Genomic DNA, 13,760 nt, shown 5'->3' with positions numbered 1-13,760 from the left:
GCATCTCTATTCAAATCCGCAGGACTTACCTCAGGGACTTACTTCGTGGCGCGGGCTGCATCCCTATTGTGCAGGTTTTGGCTGTATGGATTATGTTTCCTTTGCTTACGGCCAAAATAACAAAAGAAAATATAAGAGGCTCTATAGTTGTAGTCCATTGCCTTCTCATGAAAATAAAAATATAATTGGCACAGACTGATACTAACTACCAAAGACCTTGTATAGAATAGACGGAGCATATTTAAGACGAAAGAAAAACATAGGTTTTGTCTTTCGCACTCATGTGAGCCGTCATAAGTTAAAAAGAGATAAATATACTATCGTCGTAACGTCTTTTGTACTCGTGTAGCGGGTTTGTTATAGAAACGTACCTATAGTATATGTTTTTGTATCAGAACCACTAGTGCCGTTCCATGTCTTTATCGACATTATTATTGGCTAAATATTTCATGTTAGTCTAAGATCTAAAAAAATATACATTACAAATTGAATGATTAATTAAATACAGAAATAACGACCTAGTATCCATACCTGGGTGGGTAGAACCACAAGTAAATTAGTTAAAACGATACCTATTTGTACCCTGATAGAAAGATACCTAAGAAGAACCGTACGTTGCGGTGACAGATTCAGAAGCACTTATTCAACGTAATTATCATGGACAAACTTGTTAAAGGTCAATTAATCATTTTTGAATCTATGTCATTTCGCAAGGTGTTATGGCCGAGGAGGTCGAGGACGGTCCATCTAGTCCACATATACTATAGTATCATTTTAATACGACATTGCGGCCACCCTTTGGTTGCTATAAATCACATACCTACCCTTTTATAAAAATTAAATACACGTTTTTCATTGACTTGACCGGAAATCGAATCGGCTCTCGATACAAGAAGTAGACGACCTTCTAGTATATTTCGGGGATTATCTCAATGCGATTAAAGAATAAAAGCAAATACTTCTTTATAAGATTTTTATTCAATATAGTTAGAATACAATGACTACGAAGCACTGAACAATTCCGACTTTTGGTGATAAAAAAAATTATTTCCTCTTGTTCACTTTCTTTAGAAGTGTATAGTGTCGGCTCTGGTCGTTATAACTTCACCTGCAAGAATGGCACATATTAACGTGGAGCACACAAATACACAAGCATTGCATGTTTACACATTGCACATAGAAGGAATAATCACAGGTAATTACAAAAATAGTTATTCATACTAATTATTTATAGAAGGAATAATCACAGGTAATTACCAAAATAGTTATTCATACTAATTATTTTGTGCAATAGAGAATATTTGTATTGTATTGAAATATTTTTTCCATGCTAATGTAGAATACAAAAACGAAATAGCTGCAAATTTATCTATAAACTTATAACTAAACTTAAACTCACCTTATGTGAGATATGTGAGTGAATATTGTTGGTACTGCATCTCTATGTAATATTTTTGTTTGGTATCCTGCTCGATAGAAAGCAAGATACATCGAAATGTAATTAGCACAGGCTTAAATAAGGAGAAGGCGTCCTTCAGAAGAGAGAATTATCTCGTTTCATGGTCTGAATCTAATTGTTTCTTAATTTCTTGTTTCGTAAATTAGGATATTTAGGAAATCTGGAAAATACAATATCTTTATGTAATCTTCATCCAAATCGGAAACAGGTCGAAAAATAAATTAAACGTGAATAGAATAACGCAACATGTAGATGTTACATTCAAACATAATATTATGTTATCGATATCAAAGGACAACACTACTTATAATACTTTGGGTACATGATCTGTCAAAGCTGATTAACGTAAAATGTGAAATCAATTATTTGTACAAATGTGACGGCTTTGCTGAAAATATGCGTCTGCATCGTGTTTAGGGCTCAATAAACTTTACAAAAACCAGACCAGGTAATGTATTTCTTGCACACAAACATGTATTATGTGGTCGATAACTTACCCATGGTGAGACATTGTTTGATCGTTCTCCATTATAACACCCATTCTACTCTCACAACCAATAGCTACGCAAGCCATGGTTCATAATGAATAACTATTTCACAGATTGTTTATATAAAAAGTTAAAATAATGTCCCAAAACACCAAAAAACTAACGGCAGGTTTGGTATCCAGCTGACTACCACAACATCTCAAAACGGTAAACACTGACGTTCTAGACAGCGGTGTTTGTCTATGTTTGTTTCTTTTTTCCACAGAGATTGTTGCCATAGGGAAGAAAGAGAGCTGTGATAGTTTGATCGTCACTCTAAAATATTATCCGTCTATTCTATACAAGGTCTTTGCTAACTACGTATCAGAACTTTGTATCACAACTATCAGAAGATCGACTTCCATAGATATTTTTTTAGGGATAGATCAAGGATAGATGGGGTGAAATTAAATGTGACATTTGATAGTTTTGTTCGCGAGGAGTGGAAATCTGTCATTAGTGCCCTACGGGGATAAAAGAAGAAAAATAGTTTTTGGTGAAACTTTGAGCCTTTGAACAAAGGCAATAAGTTAATTCCACCACTTTGACCTGGTGAGTCCGCTTTATAGAGAAAGATAACCTTTCTTGGCTTTAAAGCGTTTTGATATAGATTATTAAAGAAATATATTTTTTTATATTTTTGTATTTTATAAATGCCTTTTCTCATGGCACTGATGATAGTCGCCGAACTCAACTATCAACCCGTCGCGGGTCATTTAAAAGTTTATTTACAATGTTGCCCCAGTCGTATTGTAGCAAATTTCATATGTGAATAAAAAAATCATTACGAACAAAAAGGAACAAAATGTTATCTCCCTTTATAAAGCGGACAAACCGGATCAAATACTCAGAATTAATAATTGAATTAATAATGATATGCCTTTGTTCAAAGGCTCATAATTTAACCAAAATGTATTAACTGTCAAATTCAACTTTACCCCGACTATCCCTACAAAAATGTCTATGGAAGTCGGTAGTCTGATACGTAGTGTCGTTAGTATCTTGGTATTTTGTTTAATCTGTGAGTACATTACATACAATAATATTGAGTGATGCGAGTATTGTATTGTATTACATATTCTTAATTGATTTTCAGTGTTTTCTCAACATTTACGTCAATTTAATTTAATTACCATTTGTCACCATTGATTTAAGTAGGAGCACCGATCCACCCGAAATGAATATTTCTATAGAAAAAAAGCGGACAGACTGTCCTGCTTTACCTAAGGGCTGGCAAAGAGAAGAAGTCTTGAGGAAATCTGGTCTGTCTGCTGGAAAAGTTGATGTTTATTATTACAGGTAGAGTATTGTACAAGTTATATGTATTAAAATGTATATAGACAAGCTAGTTGGAAACTTCCATGATGTTAATGTTTATCTGATTATCAAAGGTTTGCGATTTGTTTCAATAAAATACAATAGCCTGTCTTATACTTTCTGAATCTATTTAATATATATGCAATGAGGGACTTTCCAGGCTACATTTCCCAATAACAATATAGATGGTGCTGTTCAGATTTAACATGATAATTATCTATTGTCTCATATTTGGATCCGTATAAGATACATATATTATAAAATGAAGGTAGCAACTTAATTTTTAAAAATTAAGTTGCTACCTACATTTTTTCTTCTTTCAAAAACAAAGATAAAAGATGCATATATGTCTCCAGTTTTTTGGGGAATGTAGCAAATTATATTTTTCTTATACAGACAAGTTGAGTTCACCAACCAAAACAATATAGTACCTACCTATATATTAGCATAGAGATAAGATGTAACATTTTAATATCATCTAAGCATTACATCAATCTAAACATTTTAAACCTTTAACCAAATGTGCCAAACAACTGTGTATACCTAATAGTTTTCAAAACTAAATTTGAAGTTTGAGTATTCATACATATAACTTAATTTTCGAATTACTTAAATGTTTTTATTGTACTGTTCAAATAAAAATGTTGTAAACTTAACTTTCTGTTTACACCACCATCAATACCACTTATAATATTTGAACAGTATGTACCATCAAGACATTTAACTTGTTATGTTAAGCCATCCATTGCTAAATGAAGGATTAACATCAAACTAACATAACCAGCTTTGTGGTTACATTGAATTTTCTGCAGCCCAACAGGTAAAAAGTTTCGGAGTAAAGCCGAGCTAGTTCGTTATCTGGGCGATAGTACGGACCTCTCGTGTTTCGACTTTCAGCAGGGTCAGATAAACACTATGCTCCTGTGTAAGGTGAAGAAGGCTCGTGCGCAGTTTGACTACAGGTTCTACATCAGAGTCATATCTCTCTCACTGTGTTGTGTTACTGCAGTCCTGCTTTGTGTTACTGTATGCTGTTGTATAGAAGCTTCGTTGTACATGTGCTCAGATCCTTAATGCATAGAAATAAGGTGGAAAAGATAAGGAAACATGGTCTTTTTTGAGTTTTAATATTAACTGATTAGTTCACAAAAAAAGAGGCAGTATAAATGCATTTAGACTGTGTGTTACACCATACTTGATTGGCGACCAAGACTTCTGTTTGCTTGTCTTACTACTGACCATCAGCCTTGTTTCATTGCAGCATCAGACATGTGTCAGCAGTGATTATGTCCAACATATTCAATGTACTGCAGCAGCATAAAGTTTTCGGCCAATCCATCAAAATTTGCACAGCTTTATGTCCTTAGAGCTAGATTCTTCACCCATTAACTCTGTGCAAGCTTATAGTGCTTCCTTCATGTTAAATCCCATCACAAAATGTGTGTAGGTAACACCATCACAGCAGCTTGCTAATTCAGTGTCTGTAGATTAGTTTTGTGCTGTAGATTTTTCGTAATGATTATAAAAAATGTTGTTCAAATGTAGGTTTGTTTTGTTTATATTTTATGAGTGATGTAATATTAATGAATGTTATTAAAAAAATTGTATTGTCTTGGTTTATGTCTTAGTCAAGAAAACTAAAGGCGAATTGACTTCTTTTGAATACATCATTTGACTGATAACGAAGAGATCAACTCGCTGGCAATATAAATGTTTTAACCTATTCTGTAAAGTATTCATATGTATATTTTTGTCGGTATTATGTAGCTTAAGGGCAAAAAAGCATGATTCTTTATTTCTACAGCATGATTTTCATATTTTCTTTATGTTATAGTCCCTCCATACATGTTAATAAATATAATTCCATCCTTAATCCTGTTTAAAAACATGGCAAGTTTATAGAGACTATTCTGTTATTAATTTAATAATTACTTGAATATCTTTTGTTATTCTTTCTGTAAAGCCTTAAAATTGTAGATTTATTTATTCTATTAGCATTTGTTGTGCGTATTCTTATAATATGTTGTGTTGCAACAGGGGTGTCCGCTCAGACGCGTCGTTGGTGCCTCCGATCCGTCAGACGGCGTCGATATTCAAACAGCCTGTCACAGTGTACAAGACTCAGGAGAGTAAAGTTAAAACTGATCTGAAACACGGCACGCAAGAGAAGCCTAAACAACTGTTTTGGGAAAAGAGACTTGAGGTAAATAGCTAGTTTTTTTTTGCACTTTCCACTTATAAACACATGTTTCAGTAATCAGTGTACAAGACATATTCTACAACCTTAGACTATCAAATGTTATTAGTGTTACCAAAGAATATAACTAGGGAGGGCACACACGGCCTATTTTTATGATCCAAACATGAATTCGAAAACAAATTCGACGCTCATTGGTTTAGGCCTGTGCTGGATTCGAGTCAAACCTGCGACCTTAAAGTGAGAAGCAAGCGTTCTACCAACTGGGCTACCACGGCAAGTTTATTAAAAATGATTTTCGATATTTCAGGGGCTGACCGCATGTGACGCGAATGGCGTGATAGGAACGACTTCACTACCAAAGTACATAAAACCACTGGGTCCGTACATCTCCGATGCCACCACAATACAGTCGCTCGCAACGGCTTTACACGTGTCTTCACAGCCTATCACTGGTATGGAATATTGCATTCTTAAGTCATAATGTAATATCTTATTTAACGTTAGTAGTGCTTGAAATTTACCAAATTTATACTTAGGTATATCATTTGGGTTTTACGAATGGTTTTACTTTGCTGAAATCAAACAAAATGACCTGTTAAAATAATAATCATATTATTCCAGGTCAAACGGGGTCAAAGCAGGCCATACTGGAAAATCCGGGGGTTTTTCTGAACCCGGAACAGCCGCTGATAGCGGCGGTGACCATCACTAAAGAGGACGTGCGGCGGCAGGAGGAGCGCGTGAAGCGCGCACGTCTTCGTTTACAGGAGGCGCTGGTGGCCGCCTAGGGCAGCGCCGGCGGCGGGCCCGTGTCTCCTGCCGCCGCCCCTGCATCGCCAGCTGCCCCCGATACTGCCCCTACATCACCCGCTGTCTCCGCCGCCCCCGCGTCCCTTAGCCCGCCGCCGCCCCCGCTTCCTCCCTCGCAACCACTTCCGGCCCCTGACTCCACTACCGCCTCGCCGACGGATATCGAAGAAATCATGCCGATGCCTCTATCTCTCGCCGTGGAAGCGGCTGACACTACTACCGATTAGATGGCAGAAATTTTACGTGCATCTAGCAGTCTCAGGGACGCGTAAGCAAAGTGCGCGTCTTGAGTTAAGAAGTTAGTTTTATTTATATTTGAACCCGCGTTTCGATACTCAACGTGACTGACGCGCAACCTACAAGAAGTATTTCCGTTTCTAATTTTATATTCTATTGAAATACAAAGCAGTAAGCAGTTGGAACTATATTGTCAGTTTCCTTTGCCTCATAAGATTTTGAGACAAATAAAATTTTGAACACTAAATAATCAAATAATATTTAAATAAAAGTAATTTAAGTTAGGATAAGCTTTATTGGTTACCTTAGGGCACTTTTAGGGTCATGCGGATGCTTCCGCACGCGAGATCCACCAAGCATAAAATGTCACGCTGCGGGTCACACGCAAGTTTGTGCTTCAATTTTCTGCAGGTGGCATATGGTCGTATTCTATAGCGGTTTTATATCAATTTAAAAATAATAATGTTACAAAAGGTGCCGATTCTAAAGATTTCTGCTTCTTTACATGTGTTCTATAAATTTTTAGCCTGTCGATTAGCCGTCGTTTTCCTTTGCGGCGGATAGGAAAATTAGAGTGTCTTCTAGAATCAGCGCCAATGGCAGAAGTATGTATCGCTTACGCGTCCCGCGTGCGTATGTCAGGCTTTAGAACACATATGAAATGGTAATTGCGGGTGCAACGCGTGCGGGCCTATTCCGCATGCTTGAACAAACCCGCATGGCACTAAAACTGACCTTAGCCATCGAAATTAAATCTCAATGTAAAATCTTATTACATGTATAATATAATTTAGGATGAATTTTTATATAATGCATTTTTAACTGTAAGGTCTTTTTATAAGATAAAGATACCGTTCTGTTACATTCAAATAATGAACGATCTATCTGATAAGTTTCTATTGCATGTAATTTTATTACTGATATGATAAGAAATAAAAGATTTTACGTAATTTGACGTTATTTATTGTTCAATAAATTTAAAAGTAACGCGGTTTGTGCAATGTACACTACTTATATAGAAATAACAGTCTCACAACCTTATAAATGTTTGGCTTATACTAAGATTTTTAAAGACTGCATAAAAAAAGACAGTACTTAATATTTAATGCAACAATAGCATATACCATAAAGCAAAGCAGAAATATGAAATGACCTATTGATCTTGTCTGAGTCTATCTATGATTTTTATCACTTACTTCAAAGAAGGTAGTTGAAAATTTTTTGTATTGATTTTTAAGGCCTGTTAAAACTGAATTGTGCCATATTTATTTAGGGTTCTGCTCTATTGCTATGCATTTTTTCTTATCTGATTGCTTTTCCTGTACACAAAGAATTATTTTTCTGTAGTTCTCTATTACAAAATGGACGGTTGCAATAAATAACCGATAAGCTAACAAAGTAGAAGTTTTCCAATTCCCTATTTAGCCTCGATTTTATTAACTTATCGAGAACCTAAACCTTAATAATAGTAGTTATTTTTAATATAAAAACGAGAATCTTACTTTGACCATATTATTCCTTATTCTATGCTTTGACTTAAAAACTGGTAGTATACAGTCATTTCCAATAATCATGTGATTGGAAGTAAATGTAATATTAATGGTCAAAGTTGACAAATTAACTATTATTTATTATAATCGAAAATGCACACTATATTCACTGGAAATGACAATAATGAACACAAATCAATGACTAGAATAGTTGCTAAATACTATACCTATTTAGAGAAAATTTCAAATTCATATGAACAATCAAATTATCAATAATAAAAGCAATATGAATCAAATCTTCTAGAATAATGTTAAAAATGGACTATTCTTGAAAGGCCCCATGCTTATTATGATTTCAAGCAGAAAAGATGAAATATCTCCATATATCTATCAATTACAATAACAATATAAATCTGTACCGTCGGTGAAAAGTAATACAACTCGAGTTGTATCACTTTTGAGTTATTAGCACACACTTCATGTTCAAAAAATTCTCTTTCTTTCTGTCTAATTCTCGTAACTGTAGCTATTATAAATACGGAGATAATTTTTGTGTTTAGTGATATAAGTACTGTTTGTGAAGGATTCATGCTGTTATAACACGTGTAACATAATTCATCTTAACTTGCATTAAAGTGAAATGAAGATTTTCACTAAATATTTTGGTGTAAGTAAATGCAACTCAACATATATTAAAATACACGCAATCCTTGAATTCTCACAGTTCGTGTTTAATGATATAATTTTAGTTGTAACATCAAACACCAAATTTATTTTTTCGTGAAAAGTAATATAAATTAATATATATCAAAATATTTCAGAAATTACGATCTTAGATATCAATAACGTGTCGTGTATAATGATACATACAAGTTCGATGCCATGCGCCACCAGTGTGTATCCTAGGGTGACCTCCGCATAAACCTGTCTATGGGAAGACATTTTGTCTAGAGCCACAGCAAACCATATCTGATCCGCATTGCGAATGGGTATAGGTTAAGTTAGTACTTCAGACCAAACCGTGTTTTTTCTCTTTCTGCTATAACCACCTTGTAGTACTTAATTACAGTACCTCAATAAGTTGTGGGTCCTGATCATGGCGTCGTTATCACCATGGCAGGGTTAGTCAAGAGGTATTTGAGATTTGTCATAACTGTCGTTAGTCTCCTTCCCTTAGCTCGAAGCATAGCTGTTTTACATAGTTTTCTTGATTACATGCAGGTTAAGCGGTGGCAGATTGAACGCTGCCTTCATTGCTAAGGAGGTTGTAGACGTGAAAATAATGGCTCCAAATATTATCGAGCTCCAATTAATATGCAAGCCATTCAATACACGCTGGTTAGATCTTTTATGCAAGCGCCGGTAGTGGTATTTTTGAACCTACACAGCCGTAGATGACAGCTCGGCATCGGAAGCATCGGGATCTGCCACATCTTCTCAAGAGAAGATTACCAGTTTCTCAAACACGTTGAATGGTGTAAATTTGTCGAGCTTTCTCATTTTTATAAAGGGAATAACTGCTCTGAACTCTTGAGCACCACCAGTAATATTTGTTTTCTGTATTTTGATTACATAAGAGAGAATTACGCACAGGACTGTGAAAAATGGAAAGAGGAAGGGGAGGCCTTTGCCCAGCAGTGGGATCTTGTAGGATAGATTAGATTAGAATAAATAATTGGCAACACCACGGGCACAACCCCTTAATTAAACCAGGTCACAAAGTTTGTAAAGATCCCAGGAGGTATTTGAGCTTCTGAAAGGAGTTAGTTGGCTTACATAGTCAATAAAAGCACACATAATGGACCACTTATGTTTATGCGGAAAACTGAGCCCATTAAAATAACATTACATATGGGACATTCGAGTATTCATTGAGTCAAGTCAGGGGCCTATGGCGGCTCAGTTATAACCCTGACACCAGGGTTGATGGGGTTGGTAATTCACCTCACAATCCACACGATAGAAGAAGAAGAAGATGGGACATTTGCCCATACATGTTGTGCCGACCCCACCTAGAGTGAGATAAGGGCAGGAGGATGATGATGATATAGTGGGAAGTTTGCCCACTTCACAATAGTGGTCCATACGCGAGGATACGCGGAAAGTCCCCCACGTGTGCTTACGTGTAGAGTTTTGCGGAAACGAGCTCATTTAGCTTAACCATAACAAACCATGGTCCATGGTGGTCATGGTCATGGTCTGAGGATAGCCCTGTGTAACCTATAGGTTTGGAGGTGAACCAATGATCTTCATTTTCACTACCTATTCTCATCGTCAACATTGATTCGACTCCGTTTATCGTTCTGTCAATGTTGCGGGCTACCATTAGACCGGGAATTTTGATAATTCGAAATATCGAATTTTACTTTACTTTAGGGGATTTTGATTGTGGAATGAGTTGTGATCTTTTAAATAGTTTCAGCAAGAAAGAAGTAACACTTACCGGTTTGTGTGATTTTGGTTTAAAAGTACTTAGGTACATCACATTTATCTCCAGGCCATACTGCCAGGCTAGCCCGAAACATTCCTAATGACCAGTCTTAATATGATTCCTCTTACCTTCATTTGTTAGGGATGGGAATATTATCATAATTGAATTTGTAAGATTTTGACTGCAAAAATGAACCAAAAGTGGTTTTGATTAGGGGCGTAGTGTAGTGGACAAAATGTGTTTGTAGTGGGCAGCAGTGGTGGTTTTGACCGGTTATTTATGAGTTTTGAGAGTAAAATCATAACAAAAATATCTTATTATCGCCACCTTACACTATATATACGTGTACCATCTTTATATGTATTTATTATTAGAAATTCGTAAAAACATGTATCATTTTACACAATAAAACCGAAAAAATAAGTCATGTTAAACCACTTGACACAAATTCGTTACAGTTTATCGTTTGTGTCAATTGATATAAGTTACGTTTCTTTACTTTTTAAAGAAAATAAATAGAATTTTGCCTTTCTACAACATTATGAAATAAACTTTCTTCCAAGACATTTTGTTTTTTGTAAAATAAGACTGTAAAATTAATAATTGAAATATGATATATCAACGATGACATTTTTATAGTTATGTGTGTAAAAAGGTATAAGTAGACTTGTATCAATTTACACAATATAAAAGTTGGTGTCAACTGATACATGTAATTTATTTTGATCCTCTACCATTTCTGTTTAGGTTCTAAATATAACTAAATATTAGAAAAGAAACCTTCCATCATCACCTATCGACACATCTAACTTCTGTTCCATTATTCCTTATAAGTCGCGAGCTAGAATATTTTTAACTTTAAACTCGATTTTCTCAAAACTTGAATTTTGGACTTGTATTACTTTTCACCGACGGTACAGAAATAAAGTATAAACTTCTATACCTAGATTGTCTATTAATTTCTAAATATTGGGCATTTAATATTGGAATGTGTTATTCTGTACTATGTACCCTATAATATAGGAGGAGAAGTGATATGTGAACTAAATAAAGTTAACTATATAATTTATTATTACTGATAATGAAAAATGTGAATGATACGTAAATATGATATGTATTTGTAGAGTTAAACTTTTATTCATGTCCATGGATAGAAATTAGAAAAGAAAACTGTACCTATTACAAAATATCCTACAAAGTAATACTGTATCAAGCGTGACTGGAAGTCTGGCATCCTTCTGGATATAAGGAATGTTTTCCATTTACTATACATGTTGTCTACTCCTTCTAGATTAGCTATGGACAAGTGGTGGGAGGGAATGCGCTTTCCAATTCCAATTCGCCGGAAATGCTCATTTATAGTGTTTTGGTCTGAAGTTGGAGTAGGACCCACATTCATTCTGCTACTACATATCCAGTATAATATAGGACTAGCAGAAGCCAAGAGTCTAGTTGACACTTGTATATGTACAAAAAGTATAGAAAATACAGTCAAAAACATTGCATGTACTACATACACAAATAATGCAGGATCATTGGCCCCAAATCCTTTAGAATATTGCTTTGGCCTATAAGCCATCCTATTTGAATATCCATAGTTAAATGTGCTTCCTCTTAGTCCAAGCCTAAAACATAATCTCAGATTATTTTTTATATAAGACATACAATGGTATAGAATTAGGAATAGAATTGGTGAAGCTAACATAAAATTGGGAATTTGTTTAAATTTATAATACTTTAAGAATCCCACATCCCAGTAATGACTTTGAATATAGGAATATGAGAGTGGAAGTGTACTATTGCACCAGGGGCTCTCCGCCGTACCTGGAAGGACATACTCCGTATTTGACAAGAATTCAGGAAGATTGTGATCACTATGAATACAATATTTAAAATAATTGTACACCTGAACCAGCAGGAATGGTATCAGAGCTATTATCACAGTCAACATGAGTGCCACAAAAGATGTGAACAATGGTAACAACAAGAATGGAAGAATTATTCTACGCTTCAAAGTTTTATATTTGTACACAATTTCAGGTAGAGTTTTCTCTATAACATTTTTAAAACTTGCATAGAATATGAAACCTAAGTTAACAATTCCATTAGATCTGGCAATCATTGAGAATCCAGCTGGGACACCACTCATTATATCTATATTTGCAAATCTGAGTGTCTCATTGTCGGTGCATTTTAGCATTGTATAAAATGACATCCATGCAAACAGTGTCTCAGAGTATGGAGCTGAGAAGAAGATACTAGCAGGATTGACACAGTACAATATGACCGACTTGTATGCTTTGCACTCACTTCTCAAGATCCTAAGGCTCAGTCTGTGCAGTATGTCAGCAGACTTTATAAACATTACAAGGTTTACGAGAGTGAAAGATATCAATAGTGCGCTGTGGAAGTTTAAAAATGATCCCAACATGCTGCTTATTCCATATGCAACATATCTTACAATAAGTGGGAACAATGGAAAGAAAGCTAAGCAATTTTCGTATGTGTATCCGTATTGTGCAATATGTATGAAGTATTGAGCGTCCCATCTCTTCATACCACCGAGTAACTTATCCACGACTGTGTCCGCGAACGAATGCCGCAACGCGGGGTCCTCAGGGCTGATAAAAACATTAGCATCGTGGTCCGGTATTACGTTATTTGATATTGCTTGAATAATTATCACAGCAATTCTTGTACTAAAGGCGAACCACAGTATCTTTTGCCTCGGCGAATACATTTTTTATCTGCAATGAAACATCTGCATTACTTACGATATGCACAGTGACAAGAAATGTGATATTAAAAATGATGCCAGTAAATATAACTCACTTTAATATTTTCTAGATATGTTTTCCTTATAAATCGACCATTATTCAATAGAATAAAATTTAAATTTATTTTATTGTCGCTATGAAAAGATAACAATCGCCATTGCGCGGGCGCGCCGCATTGCCACAGATTAAAAAAAAGTGAAATGTCAAATCGAATGTCATTAAATTCGGATACACGCTGCATTGCTAGAAAGAACGATAACATACACTGCACATGACCTTCGGCAGGTCCTGTACGTTTTGATTTACTTTTTCTTTTCCCCATTTGAGAGCCTTTTGCCAAGCTCATGATATCGTGACCGTCTAGGGCTACACGCTTTTCAGCTAAGTAGTATATTCCTTGGGGATGCTACTATCACTTTAGTTTCGCCATGTTATTATTTATTTGTACACAATAAGACAGACATTTTTTGTTATATATAAACAGTTTGTAAGGAGCACTCATTTATAAAGGT

General features: G+C 35.3%; 2 protein-coding genes across 4 annotated transcripts; one reads left to right on the top strand and one right to left on the bottom strand.

Moving 5' to 3' along the window:
* The first annotated feature begins 2,995 nt into the window (after positions 1 to 2,995).
* On the top strand, positions 2,996 to 8,453 carry LOC126370932 (methyl-CpG-binding domain protein 3). 2 transcript variants are annotated; one of them, XM_050016065.1, is made up of 5 exons: positions 2,996 to 3,285; positions 4,116 to 4,265; positions 5,341 to 5,506; positions 5,811 to 5,955; positions 6,125 to 8,453. In XM_050016065.1, the coding sequence occupies exons 1-5, from the start codon at positions 3,164 to 3,166 to the stop codon at positions 6,289 to 6,291; spliced, it is 750 nt and encodes a 249-aa protein (XP_049872022.1). In that variant the 5' UTR covers positions 2,996 to 3,163; the 3' UTR covers positions 6,292 to 8,453. The 2 variants fall into 2 exon arrangements, with proteins under 2 accessions (XP_049872022.1, XP_049872023.1); XM_050016066.1 differs by lacking the exon at positions 4,116 to 4,265.
* Positions 8,454 to 11,566: 3,113 nt separating this feature from the next.
* LOC126370928 (GPI mannosyltransferase 2) lies at positions 11,567 to 13,422 on the bottom strand. 2 transcript variants are annotated; one of them, XM_050016061.1, is made up of 2 exons: positions 13,304 to 13,422; positions 11,567 to 13,218 (listed from the first exon to the last, which is right to left on the bottom strand). In XM_050016061.1, exon 2 carries the CDS (start codon positions 13,209 to 13,211, stop codon positions 11,610 to 11,612), a length of 1,602 nt encoding a protein of 533 aa, XP_049872018.1. In that variant the 5' UTR covers positions 13,212 to 13,218; positions 13,304 to 13,422; the 3' UTR covers positions 11,567 to 11,609. The 2 variants fall into 2 exon arrangements, with proteins under 2 accessions (XP_049872018.1, XP_049872017.1); XM_050016060.1 differs by having other exon boundaries at positions 11,567 to 13,232; positions 13,304 to 13,416.
* Between the last annotated feature and the right edge of the window lie 338 nt (positions 13,423 to 13,760).

The sequence above is a fragment of the Pectinophora gossypiella genome, chromosome 11 (genome assembly GCF_024362695.1).
Source record: "Pectinophora gossypiella chromosome 11, ilPecGoss1.1, whole genome shotgun sequence".
NCBI classification, from domain to species: Eukaryota; Metazoa; Arthropoda; class Insecta; order Lepidoptera; family Gelechiidae; genus Pectinophora; species Pectinophora gossypiella.
Note: the sequence above shows the minus strand (reverse complement) of the source record. Positions and strands in the feature narration are given on the sequence as shown.

Coding starts and splice junctions, on each gene's coding strand:
- LOC126370932 (XM_050016065.1), top strand. CDS start 3,164: ATGAATATTTCTATAGAAAAAAAGCGGACAGACTGTCCTGCTTTACCT. Junction 3,286..4,115: donor GTTGATGTTTATTATTACAG/GTAGAGTATTGT, acceptor AATTTTCTGCAG/CCCAACAGGTAAAAAGTTTC. Junction 4,266..5,340: donor CGTGCGCAGTTTGACTACAG/GTTCTACATCAG, acceptor GTGTTGCAACAG/GGGTGTCCGCTCAGACGCGT.
- LOC126370928 (XM_050016061.1), bottom strand. CDS start 13,211: ATGTATTCGCCGAGGCAAAAGATACTGTGGTTCGCCTTTAGTACAAGA.